Source organism: Protopterus annectens, chromosome 4.part0 (assembly GCF_019279795.1).
Source record: "Protopterus annectens isolate FY-2018-M chromosome 4.part0, PAN1.0, whole genome shotgun sequence".
Lineage (NCBI taxonomy): Eukaryota > Metazoa > Chordata > Ceratodontiformes > Protopteridae > Protopterus > Protopterus annectens.
The window spans coordinates 1,118,415,736-1,118,436,827 of record NC_056733.1 but is presented as its reverse complement, the minus strand read 5'-3'; the positions used below and the strand labels follow the sequence as shown (position 1 = coordinate 1,118,436,827).

The window sequence follows — 21,092 nt, the reverse complement described above, 5'->3', positions numbered from 1 at the left end:
TGCAGGCAGATAACCTAAGTGTGATGACTGCAACAGTGAAACACGAAGATCATCAGCACTATCCAAGGCCAAGAATACAGCTTCTATGGGACCTGACAATATCCCTGGCCGTGTTCTACATAAACTATAGAGTGAACTGGCACCTCACCTGTATGCCCTGTTCAATCACAGCCTTACCTCAGGCTTTGTCCCTATTAAATGGCGCACTGCTACAGTCATCCCTCTCCACAAAGAAGGAGTGACTGCAGACCCTGGAAACTATCACCCCATTAGTCTGACAAGTCTGATATGCAAAGCTATGGAACACATCATTATGGACCTAATAAACAAGGATATAGGGAATGTCTAAACTTTGGATCCCTCACAGTTTGGTTTTGTGGAGGGTAGAGCATGCCTGCTCAACTTGGTAGACTTCTTTGAGTCAGTCACCAGAGCTGTGGATGAAGGCAAGGTGGTTCATACAGCCTACCTTGATCTGGCCAAGGCCTTTGATACCATTCTCCACTCAGGAATCATAGAAAAACTCACTAAGCTAGGCATCAATCCCTATATCACTAGGTGGGTTGCAAACTGTTTCACAGACAGAACCCACAGAGTGAAAGTAGCTGACTCCAAGTCAGACTGCCGACCAGTCATGAGTGGAGTCCCACAGGGTTCGGTCCCGGGTCCTCTCCTGTTTGGTATCTACTTCTCTGAAGTCCAGGCCAACACGAAGGGACTCTGGTTGACAAAGTTCACAGACGATGGCAAGTTGGGAGCTATTATTAACTCCCCAAGTGATGTTGACATCCTACAGAAAGGCCTCACTGAGACCAATGACTGGTATCAAAACCATGGTCTTAAGCTCAATGCCAAAAAATGTGTCGTTATCCCCTTTGGGAAAAACCCGTTTCCCATGAATTAGTCCACTGAGCACAGAGGGTGTTATAAGAGATCTGGGAACACAGGCTGACAGCAACCTCTCTTTTGACCACCACATTGCCACTGTGGTCAGAAAGTCCTTCTATGTGGCACATCTCATTACTAAGGGTTTTGCATCCAGGAAGAAAGAGGTCATTGTCGCCTTCTACTCTTCCCTCATTAGGCCAATCATTGAGTACAATGCCCCATTTGGCATGTACCTCACTAGACATCTGCAACAACTGGAGAGGATGCAGAAGTACCTCAGAAACAGGATCCTAGGCCTTAAACACTTGTCCTATATGGACAGACTAAAAAAACTCCACCTATTCTCTGTCTCACATCGTCTACTAAGAGGCAATCTCTGCTTGACTTACAAAGCCATGTCTGACCCAGCTCTGTTAGAAATGCTACATCTAAAGAAATCCCAATCCCTCCACACCACACACTCCAGAAACCTCAACCTCATTACCAAGATCAGCAGAACATGGTGGAGGGGCAGGTTCATAACTCAGAGACTGCTCATGCTCTGGAATAGACTTCCTTTACATGTCAAGCAGAGTACCTCACTGGCCCTCTTCAAGAAAAATCTTTTTGAGTGGATGGGAAATAGAAAGTTCACCCTGGGGATCACTCTTGTGCCTCTATTTTACAGAGGCACTGGGAACTAAAGTCATGCGGCACAATGCCAGGGCACTTCTATGGGCTAGGCTTGTAAAGGCTCCAGGGCCATTAGCCTAGTACCCCCCTATGAACCTATAATAAAGTAGAATTAAACAGAAACATCACTTAGCTGAAAACGGAGGCTCGGAATCGCATCTGTGCTGGAAAGAGACAAATGAGATCTAGGGTTTGAGGAGGAGTGAGGCATTATGGGAGAGGGAGGAGTTTGAGGCTCAGATCATATGTCTAGAAAAAATGGCCAAGTCAGATCCGAGGACGGATCTGAAAACCCATTTGTGATACATAAAGAAATGGACAACGTCAGATCGGTACACTATGTACTACAGAAAAAATGGTATCCTTATCCAAAATAAAAATGATAGCAGTTCCAGACCTAACTCCATTCCAGGCTGTTCTTTCTTTGCGATGACCAAACCCATTCTGCCCATATTTACTTCTTTGTAAAATTCTTTATTATCAACTGTATCATGCAAGCAAACTGGAAAATTGCTAACAAAGTACCACTTCATAAAGCAGGTGCAGTTGATAAGATCTCTAATTATAGGCCTATTACCTTAACTTCACTGCTAAATAAAAGTTTTGAAAGATGTTTATTATTCATCATATTAGACATTAAGCTGTGCCTAGCATTTAGACCTCTCCATGATGAAGAATTCAGGGCAGTGATGAATATAGATCTTCATCAAGCACAGCTGTTAACACTCCTCATTCAGAGATTTATTCATGTATTGTCCTCTAACCTCACTGATGTCAGCAATTATTTTTTCTTTGCAAAAACACAAAACATCTACTCTTTAACTGTACTAAAATGATACTCCATTTTCAATGCAGCTTTACCTTTTTTTCTTTAAATCGTTTAAGAATGTGAATGATGAAGTCCGAATTAATACAAGCTTCCAAGTTCCAGTGAGAACTCTTACCTGTTCTGCAGGAGCTCTGTCAGGAGTTTGAGAATAGGGGTGGTGCATGCTGGTTCACAGTACCATAACTTGATGGCTCTTTGCAGTATCTGCAGATAATCTGGATAGCTGGTGAAAAGTCCAAGTTAAGGAACACAACAAATGTCTTGCATAAATAACATAAGATGTCTGCAACAATTTGAAATAAAAATACATAATGAGGAAAATGAAAGAGCACAGACATATTAATTAGAACTAACTTTTGATGAATACTAAACAATACTACTTGCACTTGGGTAAAAAGCTCTGTCACAAGTAACGTTTGCACTCTGCAAATGGTGCAACCTGATCTGTTATCATTTACTCTTGCTTCTCTCCATCATTAAGAAAGTCAGAAAACATGTTGATAAATGCTCAGTTTACACTTTTTTTTAAAGGACAGTCAAGCTAAAATACCTTGTGCATTTTAAGAAGGTGAGATTCTCACCTTCTTAAAGATTTTGTTTCTGTCGTATTCCTAGTTCTGAAAAACAACATATTTATTTTGAAGCATGTCATGCTCCTTTACAGTTTCTGAGCTTACAAGGGTTACAATAAATGACCTACTTTGGACAAATATTATAAAGTAATTCCAAGGCAAGATCTCAAGAACAGGCCTACAGAGACCGAATAAAGCTTTCATTTCAAAACCATACACTAGAACAAAGAAGTGTGTGTTTTAACAAAACAGCTTTGCTCCAAAGTCTCATCTGTAGAACCAAAATAATGTATTAAAGAAAAATGCTTGCTTTAAATACAACTGATATACAACTTTAAGGTAAATCCTATGGCAGATATTCACATACAGTGATAGGTGTCCTGATCTTGCAGCAATATCACTGCACTACAGAGATAGCAATTCACTATGCCAACATCTGAAAGAGTCCTATGTAAAATATCATATCCTTAGCAAGCAGCAATGTGTACTATGTCTTAAGATCTTGAGGGTGCATGCTGTTTTACTGAATTTTTGAAGAAAAACCCAGAACGTTCACCGCCTTAAATGATAAATACCTGTGTAACAACTTCTGTCAAAGGGTTACTAATCAATGAGCACTTTCTTAAAAAAAATTAACTGGTACTTACTTGCTGCATTCCTTACTCTCCATGCTCCACATTGTTTTATTTCAAAACTGCTGCTAAATTTCTGCCATTGACAGTAGCATCTGCATTTTGTAATCTGGTTAGCAATTATGTGAGATAGGTAGACTTCTTTCACTTTTGCTAAACAAAATGACCAGGTACTTGATGAAAATCCAAATCTCTGCTCTGTTTAGTGCATTTAGCAAAGATAAAAGTATTCAACTTCATTTCAGAGTAACTTTTGTTTCTACTGCAGCAAAATTCCCTCCAATGCACATTAAAGTACAGCAGGTGTTCATACATCATGTTTAGACTCTAAAGTTAAAGTGTCAGTCTGAAAATCCTAAGCCTGATGTTATGTTACAAGTCAAGTTGCTGTAACTGTGGGGAACATGGTTCATAATATGTCACCCCCTAAGGCACAAATCCACATCTCAAATGAGCATTTCTTTCAGTCTGTCAGTATTAAATTCACTGAATTTACCTTTAAACCACAACAGAATACCAAAAAGATGAGCAGATTATTATTTTGGAGGATAAGTCTACAAATGCAATACAGTTAGTGATAAAACAATCCTTGAAAATACTTAGTTTAATGATTTACTAACAAAAAACATGTTACTTGGTAAGACAGGTCTGCTGAAGTAGTGCAGTGATAGGAAATCAAATACTTCAAAGATTAAAAGCACACTGTCATTTTGTAAGACAGGTTAACAAATGCAACACAGTTTGTAATAACAAATCTTTATGCATGTAATAGCCACTTAATAATTTAAGTAGCTATAACTAACTTCCTTCATTACATCGGGATATCCAGGCAAAGCAAAAGTAAAATCCGGACATTATATGTTTAAAGTACAAGAGCTGTGAGGAGCACAAATTAAATGTAAGTTATCCAAAGAAAACTTTCACCTGAGATATCAATATCTACACGAGGAAGGTAACTTTTAGCCAGTTTTTGGATAAATAATGATCCCTCTATTACCTGGCAGAGTATCTTATTTCACATTTACATTAATTTTTAATCTATAGTAAAACAACTCATCTCAATTAACTGATGGCTAGAATCAGATGCTTTAGGTATAAAATGAACCAATTTTGACTGCTGGCAATAACCCTATTACCAACATACCACCCAAAAGTGGTATCTGCATCAGTGACTGAAAGCAGCCTGCCCCTTGGGAAATTACAGTCTTCTCTCACTGGGGGTGCTTGGTAGTTTGGGGCACACTGCAGATGGCCCAGACTAACACTTTTAACTAAGCCACTACAATGTAGGTCAAGACAAGAAGAAAAAAAAACACTAAACACCTGCTCTGGAAACCACAATGAATACTAACAGTGCAGGGTACACACAAACTGATCATACACCATAATTTAACCTTAATCAAAGCAGTACATTCTTATAGACAAAAAAAGATCATACTCCATAATTTAATCTTAAACAGAACAGTGCATTCTTATAGCCTTGGCAATACTATTACTACACTGGTTACATTCTAAATGTTTGCCTTAAAGTACTTCCCAATCTTCATAAATTGCTTCTATAATTCGGTTACAGGGATGGGTGTAAGGGGTTCTTTACGAATCAAAATCACTTACTGGACAAATAAAGAATCCAAAAATGTGCAATACTGTGAAACGAATTCTTGTACAGCAGACAATACTATATCAGCAGCTAATACACTGCAGTGTGTGTTTTCTTTAATGAAGAGATTAAGAATCAATTTACCAGTTAGCAAAACACTAAACTCCACAAACACAAAACTACAATTCATTAATTTAGGTGCACAGAAGAAAACCATAAACAGAAAATCATTTTCTCTGGCCAAAAGCAAAACAACAGGCTGAAGATAAGACATAAAGGAGTGTGCACTGGTATAAAAATGAAGGGTGGAGACCAGTTTGTCATGAGACAGAGTTAAGATGAGTAAGAAACATTTATGCTTGCCTGGACTGAATTTTCACCCTCCTGAATGCCACTATGAAGTAATCTGAGGTCAGAAAAAAGTACCACAGAAGGATACCAAAAGCAGAATACAACTAATGAATTAATTCAAATAAATACTACACTTCCAGGAGGGCAAAGCACATCAAATTCATAATGTACTCCTTACCAAAGCACTGTATTATGTATGCTCCAGGTGAATGCATCATACAAAACATAAGATCTAGTGATTCCAAGTCCTCAGTGAAGAGCAGAATAGACCTGCATCTTTCTCTGCATAAAGGAGGGTTGTTCCTCCTCTATATAGTGGGCTGCCCATAACTAAACTTTTCATCTGAAGAAAGAGACAGTTTAGACATTGCTTACCCATCAACATTTCAATCATCTGAGGAAATAAACTGCTCCAGTTACTGTCCATGATATTCAATCTTTAAAGTGATATGGAGGCACTCCCATTATCAACTTTAAATAAGATGAAAAAAAAATCATTACTGTCATACAGACATGAAAGCTCGACCCCTATTAGTTGAGTAATATTATGTAATACTATCAATAAAGCAAAGCCAGAAAAAAGTGGGCAGAGGTCATTGAAACTAAAGACACACTGTACCAAATCTCATATTTTGGCTGTCACACAGTTTGTGATACCAGCACCTCACAAATACTGTCTTCACTTTACAATCCCATTGTGGAAAATGAAGATTGTCCGTCTAGAAAAACATACATATTAGAAAACATCTGTAAATATTTCCCTGGCCACACTCATTTCCAGGGTTGGGAAATATCAGAGACATTTTTCATGACTGTAGTCTCAGCCTCAAAAAGGAACCCTCCTTTAGCACACAGTAAAATAAACAAGTGCATGATGCTTTAGGTCAGCAAAGTATGCTTAGTACTGACTTAGGAAAACAGACAGACAGTGCTGGAGTACTGAAAGAATGGACCATGAGTGTGTTTGAAATATACACAGGATAAAATAATGTCTCATTTTGTTCACACTTCTTACATTTTTTAACTCTAGTTTTGCTCATATGTGCATAATAGTAATATATTCTTTACTTCACCTAGGGAAATCAAAGAAAAGAATTATTTTATGTTATTGATTTGGTGCTGTCAGTAAATATGTATACAAATATTTATATTTAGGAAGCAAGGTGAACTAATCCTTCAGGGATACATTAACATTTGAATGATTTCTGTTTTAAAACTTCACTTCTGTAAGTGCTCCAACAGAATGGTACCTTCCTCATTGTGAATAATTTCCATTAATAAAGATTTGTTCTGCACTTTTTCTAATATGACATGCAACTTCATAAAACGTAATTATGGCGTTTCATCTTCAGATTTCGACCTGCCTTGCCAATTACAAAGCATACCACCCTGTAGCTTGAGAATGAGTTTTCCGCTGTGATTGTATTGAAATTATAATTGACAGGTTGACACTGCCATATTTCAAGAAGAATAAACGAGTTTCATATTCCTGCTTTATTATCAGTTTATTCATCTTCTATTGGTGCCACATTTTGGATCAAGGTGCTATCAGCAATTCTGTGATGAAAAATTCACTTACATAAACTACGTAACTATTTACTAAAGAAGATCTATCCTCCACCCTCATGAAAGATGTCCCCTCTTCTGTTTAAATATACCAAAATATACCATTCAGCAACAAAGAACAGAGTGACATTTTCAAAACAAGTACTTTTACTATAACTATAAACATGGTTTCTTTTTCATTTTTTTTACTTCTTGCCCAGAGGAGATCTATAAATCTTGTCTCGCCTGAATGAATACCATTTATCATATTCATTTTCTTGTCAATACAATTATGAAAAGCCCCTGGCCTTTTTCTAGGAACCCAATTTGTAGGATAAACCCAATTAGTATAAGCAAGGCCTGTACTACACATTGCAGAAACACTTGCATCACTTAGGCATTTAACAACAGTTTTTAAATTGGACCAGGTCAGTGAGTACCTGACTGCTGACCTGACATCTAGGTCAAATGTAAGAGCTAATGCTTTCCAAGGTAAGCATTCAGGCAGAGGAAAGGCTTTTAGCATCAACTACTCATTCCTGCCATCTGCTGGCAAGAAAGCACTCCTGCCTCTGTGTATAAAAGATTGCTGTTTCATCCTCAAGACTAGGCATGATTTCTGAAAGCCTAGCCATTCCAGAATGGCTCTGGTGTCACACAACCATGCGGATTCTCCTCTTTTTAACACTAAGAGTTATGGAGGAAACACATCAAGAAGATGTTTGCTTTAAGTCCTAGTGTGTAAAATGTCTCTGATGAGCCTAACAACAAATAAAATGCCATGGCAGCATATATATTTCAAGACAATTACATGGTACAGGACATTTTCAAATAATGGGTGTATTGTCCCTTTTCTCATAAATGACAAGCATGAAAAATTTCCGAAGTCAGACGTGAACTGTGTGCACATAAGGTAGAGAATGCTAGATGGGCAGGACTGCTGACATTGCTAGTGCTGAAACAACATGTGAACTCTACATCACACAGCAAAATCAAGTTATATGTGATAATAAAGACCAAGGAGTGTCCCCAGCTAATGCATAGGGGGAATGAAGCCCCAACTATGACCCTGGCAACCCATTCTGAGTAGTGTCATGGACACTGGAGGAGTTAGACAGGGCAGGATGAGCTTAAGCAATGGATGTCGGCTCATTAATTCTGGGAAGCAATTAGGGCTGCTACATCAGCAAAGTCTACTGATGGGTAGATTATCACTCCTGCAAGAGGGCAGGCAGGCAGACTTGTGCTGCAGAAGAACTGCTCACACATGATTAACAAAGGCAGACAAGTATGGGAACAAGTATCTCTCTCCCAAGCCAGACATTTACCATGAGTTCACAACTACCTGCAGGGAGGAGTTAAGTAGGAAACACCTCAGGACCAACAATCTGGCCCAGTCCCTAATACCAGACTCTCACCTCACAGGAAAACAGATGGGCTGATACGGCTTCCCGATGTGGTAATCGATAAGACATAAGGTGCTTGCACACTCCAGGGAATGCCTGAGTCTTTCCCCCTGGCTGACAAGGCACATAAAAGGGAGCCATTGGGCAAGGCTCAAGGAGGATTGGGGGGGCAAAAAATAAAATAAAGATGAAGGACTGCATCCCAGGCCTGATGGTGCAAGAAGAAAAGAGTAGAACAGTTACTAATTTTATGTATTTTACTTTTTTTACTTTATTTTACATTTGATTACTGAGAAAATACAACTGGACAAAAATCCTTTTCCAGCGGAGGCCCAGGGAGAAAAACTCCACATTTAACATGTAAAAAGAAGTTATGTAACTACCATAACGTTCCATGTTAGTTGTCTTCTTCTCGCCTTCTTTCTTGCTGGTTGGGTTCGGAGCCGATCCTCGGCTCCGACTCGGCCATCTTCAAAAGCTCGAGAGCTGCTTACTGGCTCGAGGCCCCCCTATATCCCATGATGCCTGGCGCTAGATACCCAGATCTCGTTTGGTAAGTCTAACTGCAGACATAATAATAAAGGGAATCCTATCCTAGAATGCATAAATCTTACTGGAGAGACTACTAGTCAGAAAGAAATAGCCAGAGAAGACTCAGCCAGTGAAAAATCAAGAAGAACTCTTCTCGGTCCACTAGGATAGGGGGATGGAGGGTGGGACACAAGAAAGAAAGCGAGAAGAAGACAACTAACATGGAACATTATGGTAGGTACATAACTTCTTTATGTTAAGTTGTCTATCTCGCCTTCATTCTTGCTGGTTGGGACAGCGTCCCTAGCACCTAAAACCCTGGGTGGCTCATCGGAAGAGACTCTTCAGAACAGTGGAACCAAAATCAGCTCTGCTCCTGGAAACCAAATCCAACTTGTAATGCGAAATAAAGGTATGTGGGTTGTCCCATGTAGCCGCAGCACAAATAGATTCCATGGGCAACCTAGCCTGAAAAGCCACCGAAGTAGCTAAAGCTCTGGTGGAGTGACCTTTTGGTTTGACTGGTAATTTTTTATTCCTGAGTTGATATATGAATGTGATGATAGAAGTCAACCACCTGCACCTGAATAAGGTTACCTTGGAGACAGGAAGACCTTGTTTACCTACTGCATAGGACAGGAAAAGTTGATCTGATTTTCTAATGTCTTTAGTTCGATGCAAATAAAAGCGTAGCTGCCTGTGAACATCTAACTGATGCAACTTATATTCCGCCCTGTTGGAGTGGTTCGGGAGAAACACAGGAAGGTCTATGGACTGATTCAAGTTACTCTCCGAAGAGACCTTAGGAAGGAAGGAAGGATTAGTCCTAAGAGCAACCCTGTCATTGTGGAACACGAGGTATGGGAGACGGATAGAAAGAGCCTGTAGTTCCGAGCCTCTTCTGGATGAAGTAATAGCCACCAGAAAAAGGGTTTTCCAAGATAAGAACTTCAATGAACAAGAAGCTGCAGGTTCGAAAGGGGGCAAAATTAAAGAAGCTAAAATCAAATTTAGATCCCATGGTGGTGGAGGATCTCTCACTGGGGGCCTGAGCAGAGTGGTTCCTTTGAGAAAGGCTTTACACAGCTTATGGGACATGATATTGTTTTCCGACAGTCCAATATGAAAATCTGAAATTGCAGCTAACTGAACTCTAATTGTAGCGGAAGCGGACCCAGCATGGAAGAGCTCCACAAGAAATTCCAAAATGTAGTGTACAGGGGCTGAAAAGAGGTCTATACTTTTTGCCTCTGCCCAGGAAGAAAAACATTTCCACTTACTAGCGTAAGTTTTTCTGGTTGTAAACTTACGTGATGACAAAAGGATTTCGCGCACAGAGGGGGAGATATCTGGTTGCCTGGCTAAGGTTGGAAGTGGAGCAACCAAGCCGTGAGCTGGAGAGAGTGAAGGGACTGGTGCAGCCTGCCCAATTGATGAATCAGGAGGTCTGGAACTAGGTCCAGAAACCAAGGCTGCTCGAGAAGATGGCGATGCAGGAACGGGAACCATATTTGTCGAGGCCAGTAAGGAGCAATGAGGATCATTTTGCAACCCAAAATGGTAGCTTTCTGAATTAGCTTCGGGATGAGGGGAAAGGGCGGGAATGCATAAAGAAGTCCCTGAGGCCAATTGTGCGCTAGAGCGTCTCTGGGGGAATGTCCGGGAAGTGGAAGGAGAGAGAAGAAATTGCTGCACTTGCTGTTGAAGGGAGTTGCAAAGAGGTCGCAGCAAGTTTGGCCCCATTTGCGGAAGATTTGGTCCGCAACTACCTGGTTCAGAGACTACTCGTGAGGCATGAGAATTGCTCTGCTCAGTCTGTCTGCTATGACGTTGGATCTCCCAGGGATGTGCGTTGCAATCAGAAACCGTTGGGAAGAGATTGCCCACTGCCAGAGTCTGAGTGCTTCTCGATATAGGGGGTAGGACCTGGTTCCGCCCTACTTGTTGATGTACCACACTACAGACATATTGTCCGTTTGAATTGCAATAGTCCCGGTAGGAAGAGAGTCCTGAAGAGCCTGCAATGCTAAGAGCATGGCTCTCATCTCGAAGACATTTATGTGCAGATGATACTCGTGAGGTTGCCAGGTGCCTTGGACTGCTCTGCCCTGATAATGCCCCCCCCCACCCGATCAGGGAGGCATCCGTGGTCACCGTAGCCACTGGAGGGGGGAGAACAAATGGTCTGCCGTGGAGCACTGATGCGGAGACCATCCACCATGCAAGGTGCTTCTTGCATGCTTGTGTGATCATAATCATGTAAGACATGGGAAGTTGCTGGAAGGACCATTGGGTGAAAAGAAGCCACTGGAGAATCCTCATGTGAAAACGAGCTAGGGGGACAAGTACGATCGTTGCTGCCATGAGACCCAGAGTTTGAAGGACAAACCTGGCCTGAATTCTTTTGCTTGCTAATAAAACCTTGACATGCTGGTGAATCACTAACACCCTGTCTGGACGGAGGCTCGCTAACATGTCTTTGGTATTTAAATCTGCGCCTATAAAGGTGATAGACTGACAGGGCGACAATGCAGACTTTTCGAAATTTATTGTGATACCTAGCCTAGAGCAAGTGTCGATATTACAGTCTCTGGCTCGCATAAGGTGATGTCTGGTGGTAGCAGTGAGGAGCCAGTCGTCGAGATATGGAAACACCTGGAATCCTTGCCGTCTCAGGTGAGCGGTAACTACTGCCATACACTTGGTAAACACCCTGGGGGCTGTGGTGAGACCAAAGGGCAGAGCTCTGAACTGATAATGGCTGGCTCCCAGCCGGAAACGAAGGAATCTTCTGGAGCGTCTGTCCATTTTGATATGGTAGTACGCATCCTGAAGATCTATGGAGCACATCCAATTGTCCTGACCCAGGAAGGGTAAAATGGACTGAAGCGTGACCATTGGGAACTTCGTTCTTTGTACAGACTTGTTTAGTCTGCTGAGATCCAAAATGGGTCTCCAGTCCCCTGTCTTTTTTGGTACCAAAAAGAACCTTGAGTAAATTCCGGATCCTTGTTGGTCTGCTGGGACTTGCTGGATGGCCCTTTTTCTTAGCAGTTTTGAGACGTCTTGCACTGCTTGGTCACTTAGATTGGGTGGAACGTCTGGAAGGGACTTGTTTGACCTCAAGGGGGTGCGAACAAAGGGAATTCTGTAGTCTCCGGATATGACAGACTGTACCCATTTGTCTTGTGTTATGTCTTGCCAGGCTCTTGGGTACAGCGATAATCTTCCCAAGACTGCCTCCAGAAGTGGGCAGCCGGGCAACCCTTCAGGGATGCTGGAAGGGCTTCTCAGAGAAAGATTCTCTGCTGCCCTGATTTTGCGGACCCCCTCTGCCACGAGGGCGGCATCTGTTATTGTTACCTCTTCTGCCCCTGGATGGGAACTCACCACGTGTGTCCGGCAAGGCTCCCTGGGATTTCCAGAACCACATCTTCCCACTCTTCTGACCCTTAGGATATGGTCTGGAAGGAGTGGAAAAACAGACTCCTATGGCAGAGAGAGTCTTGCCTTCCTGCTCACACCTGGTAAGGGTATCTTTGACCTGTGATCCGAAAAGAGAGGAACCATCGAAGGGGGTGTTGGTGAAAGACGCTCTGAAAGGTTCCGCAAAGTTACATAGCCGCATCCAAGCGTGCCTCCTTAGGGCCATGCCTGTGCCTGCGGCTCTACTCGCACCATCAGCTGCATACAAAATGAGCCTCATGGAGGAGTTTACCACGGAATTAAGAGTCGCCAGCTGGGAGGCTGCCTTAGCCTGGGCCCCCTCACCTGATGAATCTTGGAGGGTATCTCCAAGCTCTTTCAGGAGATCCCTCTGAAGACGGGTAAAGTGGCACAGGTAATTCAGGGACCGCATGGAAAAGAACATCCGCTTCCCAAATCTGTCCATCGTCCTAGACTCCTTGTTAGGGGGATGGACAAGTGAAGAAGTTTCAGCCAACTCCTTCTTTGTAGCCACCGCTACCACCATGGCATCAAAGGGGACCTTTGGTCAAGAACTGTTTGTCCTGCAGTGCAGTAATGAATTTGGCAGGTCTTCTAGGGGTCGGTTCCATTGTATCTGGAGCCGTCCATGCCTTCCGAGCCACCACAGACATCAGTGGGTCGAAAGGTGGAGACACCCAGGAGGTGGAAATTCGGGATCCAAAAGCGTCCAGGAATACCGACTCATCCTCGGAAGGGCTTAGGGTAGTCCAGTTCCCCTCTGCCTAAGCATCTCAAGGATGTCTGAGAAGGAGACATCTTCAGAGGGGGATCTTGGGGACCCTTCCGACTCCTCTAAGTCGGTATCCGATGTGACAGACTCGGGGGAGTCAACATGCTTCCTCTTGCATTTCCTCTTGCGAGGTGGCTCCTCTGAATGATCAGAGGAGGCCTCGGAAGAGGAGGATACACCCAAAGGGGTGTCCTGGAGCGCTGGATCCCCACGCTTGGGGTATGGAAGAGGGGCAGAGGCTGACGCAGGCACCCTAGGGGGAGGAGCCGATGGGGTTGATCGTGGGACTGACTCAGGGGCCAGTACACTCGTCATCACCTTGAAGGCGTCCCTGCCTGGACGCAGAGAGGGCTCCGGCTCCGAAGAAACCAGAAGTCCTCCCCGCACTGAGGGGGACGGCTCTGAGGCATATGTGGGAGCCGAGCTCACCTGAGCCGAAGCCCCGAGGGGGAGAGCGGGGGTTGGACAAGGATCCGATGCCACTCGCCCCCTCAGAGCCGACAAGGGAGTCTCGGCACCCAGATCCCTCCAGGGAAGGTACCATGGAAGGGATCGGAGCCGATGACGGAACTGAAAGAAAGGGTATCGGCGCCGACGGTTCCACGACTCGAACCGCAAAGAACTCCGGCTCCAAGCTCATAGGATGAGTCAGAAGAGGACTATCTACAGCTGTGGACGGAGCCGACTCCTGATGAGGAGGGCTGGACAACATTTTGGCTAGGGCCTGCGATTTTAACAGCCTACTGACCACTCTTTCCAAGTCCTGGTCTGAAAGTCTAGAGGACCGAAAAGAGTGGGATGAGCGATGACTATGCTCCGATCGGAGCAGGGGTGATTTCGGAGCCGAACGTATCGACTCCAAGGAAGGAGACCTGGATCTTTTCCAACTCTCAGCCGGCTCCGAAGAACGTGTCGGAGCCGACTGGGAGGTTGGGACATTGGTTCTAACCATAGCCGAGAAAGATTGTGTGGCTTCACCCAACGACGGCTCCGAACTGGGAGCCGGCGGTTTAGGTGGCCTGGAAGATTTCACGGGCTGAGCCTTCGCTGGTGAATCTTGAGGTTTAAGCAAACCCCTCAGAATCAATTTATTTTTGCGCTCCTGCAAGACTCTTGGACTGAAGGCATGGCAGATCAAGCAAGAGTCCTGCAGGTGCACGGCACCCAGACAATAAACACAAGAAGTGTGACCATCTGTCAGAGACATCTTCTGACAGCATGAGTCACACTTCTTGAATCCGGACGCTTTAGGATCATTGGACATCCTGGAGGAAAACCAAGGACAAGAACACACACAGAAAGGTTAAAGTAACCAAACAGTAAAATTTTACACACTACAGTTACCACAACCAACTACAAGCACTACTACAACAAAAACTAAAGATAACTATCACTAAACACTAACAGTGATTAATAAAGGAATTTTTTATTTATTTATTTTTTTTTTAGAAGGAGATAGAGAGAAAGGTTAACCTCTAACTTAAACGGAAAAACCTTTCTGAGGAATGGGAGAGAAGGGAGGGGAAACTCTCTAACGTAAAAGAGTTTCTTGGGGAAAGTAAACGGATCTAGAAAAGAAACTAGCTACAATACAACAGTCTAATCTAACGATTAATTCTACACTAAAAACTACAGTTTTGACAAGAAAAATACAATAATAATAAAGTTTTATAAGACCTGAGCCAGTAGAACAACCTCGCAGCAGAAGCGACAAACGAGATCTGGGTATCTAGCGCCAGGAATCATGGGATATAGGGGGGCCTCGAGCCAGTAAGCAGCTCTCGAGCTTTTGAAGATGGCCGAGTCGGAGCCGAGGATCGGCTCTGAAAACAACCAGCAAGAATGAAGGCGAGATAGACAACTTAACATCAATGATTATAATCACAAATACAAGGTATACATACACGTGACTCGACATTTGTGTTAAACATATAACATCAGATAAAAATGCATTCATGTAAATATTCTTATTAATGGCACTGTTGTATAGTCTACTACAGGAAAAGAAAGAATTATTCTTTAAAAAAAAAACAGTGAAAAAATCTATCAAGAAAATTAGTGACTTCTTATAGAATGTAAACCACGTATAATTAATAACAATTGGTGGATGAGCAATTTTCATTGATATTTACATTGACTGATAGCCTGTAGTAGGAGGAGATACAGTAGAGTACAAATATTGAAACATAATTGCAGCTTAAGGAGAAGAGTTTTACTATAGTCCTTGAATACAGACTTTAGACTGTAATATGAATGGTTAGAAATATGTGGGAAGGTGAGATGTTATCTGATTTATGTGAAGAACTTGTATTACCTACAGAAAGAGTGTTTGAGTAAATAGGACACTGCACTGGAATTCTTTTCTTATCCAGGATTTGTAGGAGCATAGCCATGTAATGGTTAAGTGAGATTTAAGAATTATTTTGAAGTGAGACAAATTGGTAATAGATATTATTTCTGATGGTAAGCTATTCCAAATTTTAGTTGTGTAGTTCGAGAAAAGGAATTGTCGGATTTATTGTTAGCTTTGGTAAATTTGCTACTCGAGCAAAGTACACGTTTGTTAGAGTAAGGAGTTTATAAGTTTTGAAGTGCTCATGTTTTTTCAGGTTGCTGCAGGATCTTATTTGCCAAGCATAGCAGATGATAAGTTATTGGTTGAGAGTTCTAGCCAATTCAACTGTTTGACAGCAGTGTAATGATGTGTCCTAGAGCTGGCGTCAGTAGCACATTTTTTTACAGCAGGATTCTAATTTGTTTAAATCTGATTTCCTAAGGTTTGTGAGAATTGGCAATGTATAGAAGAAGTGTTGACATAAAATGTGTTCTAGTTATAGTGGATTTTGTGTTATTAATGAAATACTCTTTTATTTCTATAAAGTGTACCTACTTTTTTGTGGACTTTCTTAATGATTTGGACAATATAGATCTCAAATTTCAAACTACTGTCAATTTCTACACCTAAAGGTTTTGTGTGTTGCACGGGACAGATGATGGTGTTATTTAATGATGAAATGCTGAAGGAGGGGAAAGGGTAGTGTTTGTGGTAGAAAAGTATAAGCTTGGTTTTGTTGGGGTTCAAATGAAGAAGAGAATTAGTTAGCCAAGCTTCTATTGCAGTGAAAAATTGTTGAGTTATTGATTGTAGATAGTGCAGAGGAGAAGAAGCTGCACATTATCAGTGTACAATCATCGGCGTACTGTGCAAGAGGCGCATGAAGGGCTGAGGTATAAAAATTGTTAGTAAAGACTGTAAATAGGAGGGGGCCAAGGACAGAACCTTGGGGAACTCCTAATGTGATAGGTAGTAGAGAAGAAAGGGTTTGTTGCCACTGAATTGCTTGCTCATGGCCTGCTACATATTCTTAGAACCAAGACAAGAGTACACTGGCTTAAGTTGAGTTCAGTAAGTCATTTAAGAGCTTGCTGTGAGAGACCATATCAAAAGCCTTAGAGAAGTGAAGAAAAGCAACAGAGACAAATTTGCCATTGTTTCTGTGGTGGTTGACTACGTTAGTGAAGGTCCTAAGGGCAGAGGCGGTACTGTGGAAGAGTCTGAACCCATGTTGGGTATTGAATAGTAATTTCTTAGTAAGTAGGAAGTCCATAATTTGTGTGCCCATGCATCTTTCCAGTCTCTTGGGTATGGGTGACAGTATAGCAACTGGCCAATAACTGTATAAGAAGGAAGTCCATAATTTGTCTGTGCATGCATTTTTCCAGTATCTTAGAAATGGGTAACAGTATAGCAATTGGCCGATAACCAGATAATTATGTTGACTTCACTAAACACACAGCCGCTGCCCAAAACTATAAAGGTTGTCCTCCTCTGTTGGATCAAAAATGTCCACTGTGGTGAATGGTAAAAAACTTTATTTTGTAAAACAAAAATTAATAAAATAATACTCCATAGATTTAGCGCGCTTTCATCTCGTGTCCCGAGACTTCATCAGAATCATCTGTTAAACTCTCCAAATACATTTAAATAATGTTACATTCTTTTTCATTGGTTGTCATAAATCACTTCATTATTACGTCACTGTTCTACTTAATTATACAACACATTTCTGCCGGACGGATATGGCATAAGCAAAAAACAACAAGTACACTCTACCAAATATGACTTAATATTGTTACGATTACTAAAACCTTTTAAAATTCCTATGCATCAACCATAAATATACAATATAAAAATAAATATATATTGTATAAAAATAAAATAATTATAAATAATTAATAATAGTAGTCGATTTGTAGTTAATTTGTATCTAAAGAACTATCAAGTCTGACTGTACATGTTCTATTCTGAGCATATCCACAAAATGAACTAGTAATCTGTGTATCTAAAAATACAGTCTGTATGTTCTAATGAAGGTATCTATATATTAAAATTGTTAATATATAATACAGTATATAATATATAATAAAATACAATACATATATAAAAATACAATACATGTATAAAAATACAATACATATATAACATGTATATAACCTCCACTAAATAATCATGTTCTCTTGGGAATCAATAACAGTTTTAGAGCTGGCTTGATAGAAATATGGTCATTCATTCCAGGGTGGGTACATGAATCCAACCTTATTTGCCATATCATTTCTCGAAATTACAGAAAAGTTTCCCAATCTCCACACCTCTCTCTGTATTTAACCTCTTCCAGTACCCAAAATTTTATATCCATGTTGGTACATTTTATAGAGTGTCTGTAAAGAGCATTATTTTCATTTTTGATGTTAATATCCCTGATATGTTCGTATATTCTAGTTCAAAAGCTCCTTTTTGTTTTTCCCACATAATGTGCCCCACAACTTTTAAAGTATGATAGATAAACAACCCCTTAGTATAACAGCTACTGTAGCTGTAACTCTTCAATTTTATTCCAGTACCAGGAATGTGCAATTCTTTTTCACCTGATATGAAAGGACATTGTGCACATCTCCCACACTTATGTGTACCCATCTTTGAATGTGCTCCCTCCATATGTGTAACTTTTTTCCTCTCAAAATTTTAATATATAGATACCTTCATTAGAACATACAGACTGTATTTTTAGATACACAGATTACTAGTTCATTTTGTGGATATGCTCAGAATAGAACATATACAGTCAGACTTGATAATTCTTTAGATACAAATTAACTACAAATTAACTACTATTAATTATTTATAATTATTTATTTTATTTTTATACAATATATATATTTTTTTATATTGTATATTTATGGTTGATGCATAGGAATTTTAAAAGGTTTTAGTAATCGTAACAGTATTAAGTCATATTTGGTAGCGTGTACTTGTTGTTTTTTGCTTATGCCATATCCGTCCGGCAGAAATGTGTTGTATAATTAAGTAGAACAGTGACGTAATAATGAAGTGATTTATGACAACCAATGAAAAAGAATGCAACATTATTTAAATGTATTTGGAGAGTTTAACAGATGATTCTGATGAAGTCTCGGGACACGAGATGAAAGCGCACTAAATCTATGGAGTATTATTTTATTAATTTTTGTTTTACAAAATAAAGTTTTTTACCATTCACCACAGTGGACATTTTTGATCCAACAGAGGCGGACAATCTTTATAGTTTTGGGCAGCGGCTGTGTGTTTAGTGATTCTGGTTTGGTGACTTCACCGTTTGACTTTGTGTTACTAATTATGTTGACTTGCCACCTCTGGATAAAGGAATAATATATGAAATTTTCCAAGCTGATGGAACTAGTTGTTCAGTAATGGAACGGTTAATGAGGATAGATACAGGGATGGAGATGGCATCAGCTGCAATTCTAAGATATTCTGCAGGAAGTTTATCCACAGCAAGGGTTGTGGGTTTCAATTTTTTAGTAGTTTCTTTATTGTGTTGGTGGATATGGGTTGTAAGGAGAAGGAGTTACTATTTTTGTTAGAAGAAATTAATAGGAGTGGTAGTGGAGGCGTACTTGTTGGAGAAAGTTAGAATTGTTTCAGTGAAGTATTTGTTTCAGTGAAGTATTTGTTGAACTGAGTGCCTAGGTTGTTAGTAGAAGATGGGGTGGGTGTGCTAACATTGTCGGGTAGGAGGATGTTATTAACTGCTCTCCAGAATTTTTGTGGGTTGTTATGGCGTTTGTTTGGATAGCAAAGTAATAATTTGTTTTCTCCTGTTTGTTTAGACTTTTTGCTTTGTTCCTGATATGCCTGTTTAAGATTTAGTAATGTGCCATTTACTTCAACCTTTATCTCTGTTTTTTAGGAGTACTTTAGTTTCTTTTATTCGCCATGGAGCAAATTTGGATTTTATTCTAACAGTCCTGGGGGGGGGTTAATTTATTTAGTATATTCAGGAAGGTGAAATTGAAGTATTTCACAGCATCATCTAGGGGAAGATGTTTAAGTGAAACCCAACTGCAAAGTTTTAGAGTGTCTATGAATTCTTGGTGGTTAAAGTTAGTTTTGTTTCAGATAGGGTGGTAAGCTTAGAAAGGTTTATTCTGTGTCTAATTAAGTAGGTGGGAAGGTGATCACTAAGGGAATCTGGGAGAGAGACAGAATAAAATGGAAGATCGGGTGTATTTGTTAATATCCAGTCTAAGCTGGACTGTCAAATAGATGAATATGTCTATATGTGCATGTAACAGTTCTGCATACACATATCGAAATATATATTTTAATACATGCGTGCATACTTACTTGTGCATGTGAGTATAAAAATTAGACTTTTAGCCTTTTAACATATCTTTTTCTGCATGCGTATATACAGTGTGTGTGTGTTTAAAAATTCATACACATTTAAATATATCTTTTTATACATACATATACATTGGTGTGTCTGTCTCTGGAATATAAGAAGAGCTGTAGAAAGGCCAATTAGCATGTTAGGCAATGCCACCATTTGGTACCCCACCACCAGACTGACATCCAAATAAAACATCTTCAGGCTAAACAAAGACCTATTATGTATACTATGCAGACCAAGCTTAGTCTTTCTCCTACACCTCATTAACTAACTTTATGCAGATGACATGGTGTTATATCAGTCAAACCTGACCCTTTCTGCCATGTATGTACACTTCCTCTCACTCATTAACCGGCTGAGTAATAAAACGGTAATTTTCAACTTCTCCAGCACTAAAGTAATGTTTTTGGGTTCCACTCCTAAAAGCCGCATTAATCCCCAAACTCCTTAAATCCATGACAATCTTAACAACCCCAGTGAACAGGTTAGCTGCTTCAAATACCTTGGTTCATGGCTTGATTCCTCACTGAACTTTCATCTGAATCTAGAACATGTTGAGAAAAGGATAAATACCATCCTATTTTTGTCAATAAAATGTTCCCCTTTCTCTCCAGACCAACCAGGTATGCCATAAGCAAAGGAATCTGACTAGCCCAGCTAAAGTATAGCTTTCCTGTTGTTGCGCTGGTCTCTAAGAAAGACTGCACCCCCACCATCCAAACCATAACTAACTCCAACTGCTGCTTCTTCACTCTCTTCCCAATGTATGAGCATCACTGTTCACAGTAGATCACCAACTGGCTACCGTTCCAACAATGAGCCAATGTCCTTCCTGAGTCACAATTCTACAAACTCGTCAGGGAAGATTCTTGCCCTACCTTGTCTCCAACATATTCAGGCAATCTCCCAGTTGCAATATAAGAAGCCACTCAAGCCCATCTCTTCAACATCCAAGAACCAGATTTCATTGTGCTGACCATGCCTTCTCCATCCTAGGTCCCATGCTCTGGGAAGCTCTCCCCTCAAAATCTCAAGGATCTCTTGACCTACTCTTCTTTACACACAGCTTAAAGATCATTTAAAGTCTGAAAGTAGAATGCAACCACTGTCTACACT

The 21,092-nt window shown here is 40.8% G+C and overlaps 1 protein-coding gene across 1 annotated transcript in view; it reads right to left on the bottom strand.

Moving 5' to 3' along the window:
* The window catches only part of RANBP17 (RAN binding protein 17), a 4,607,784-nt gene that overhangs the window by 871,349 nt on the left and 3,715,343 nt on the right, over positions 1-21,092 (bottom strand). Inside the window, exon 21 of the mRNA XM_044069092.1 lies at positions 2,505-2,612. Within this exon, the coding sequence (XP_043925027.1) occupies positions 2,505-2,612 (108 nt within the window). The remainder of the gene's footprint in view (positions 1-2,504; positions 2,613-21,092) is intronic.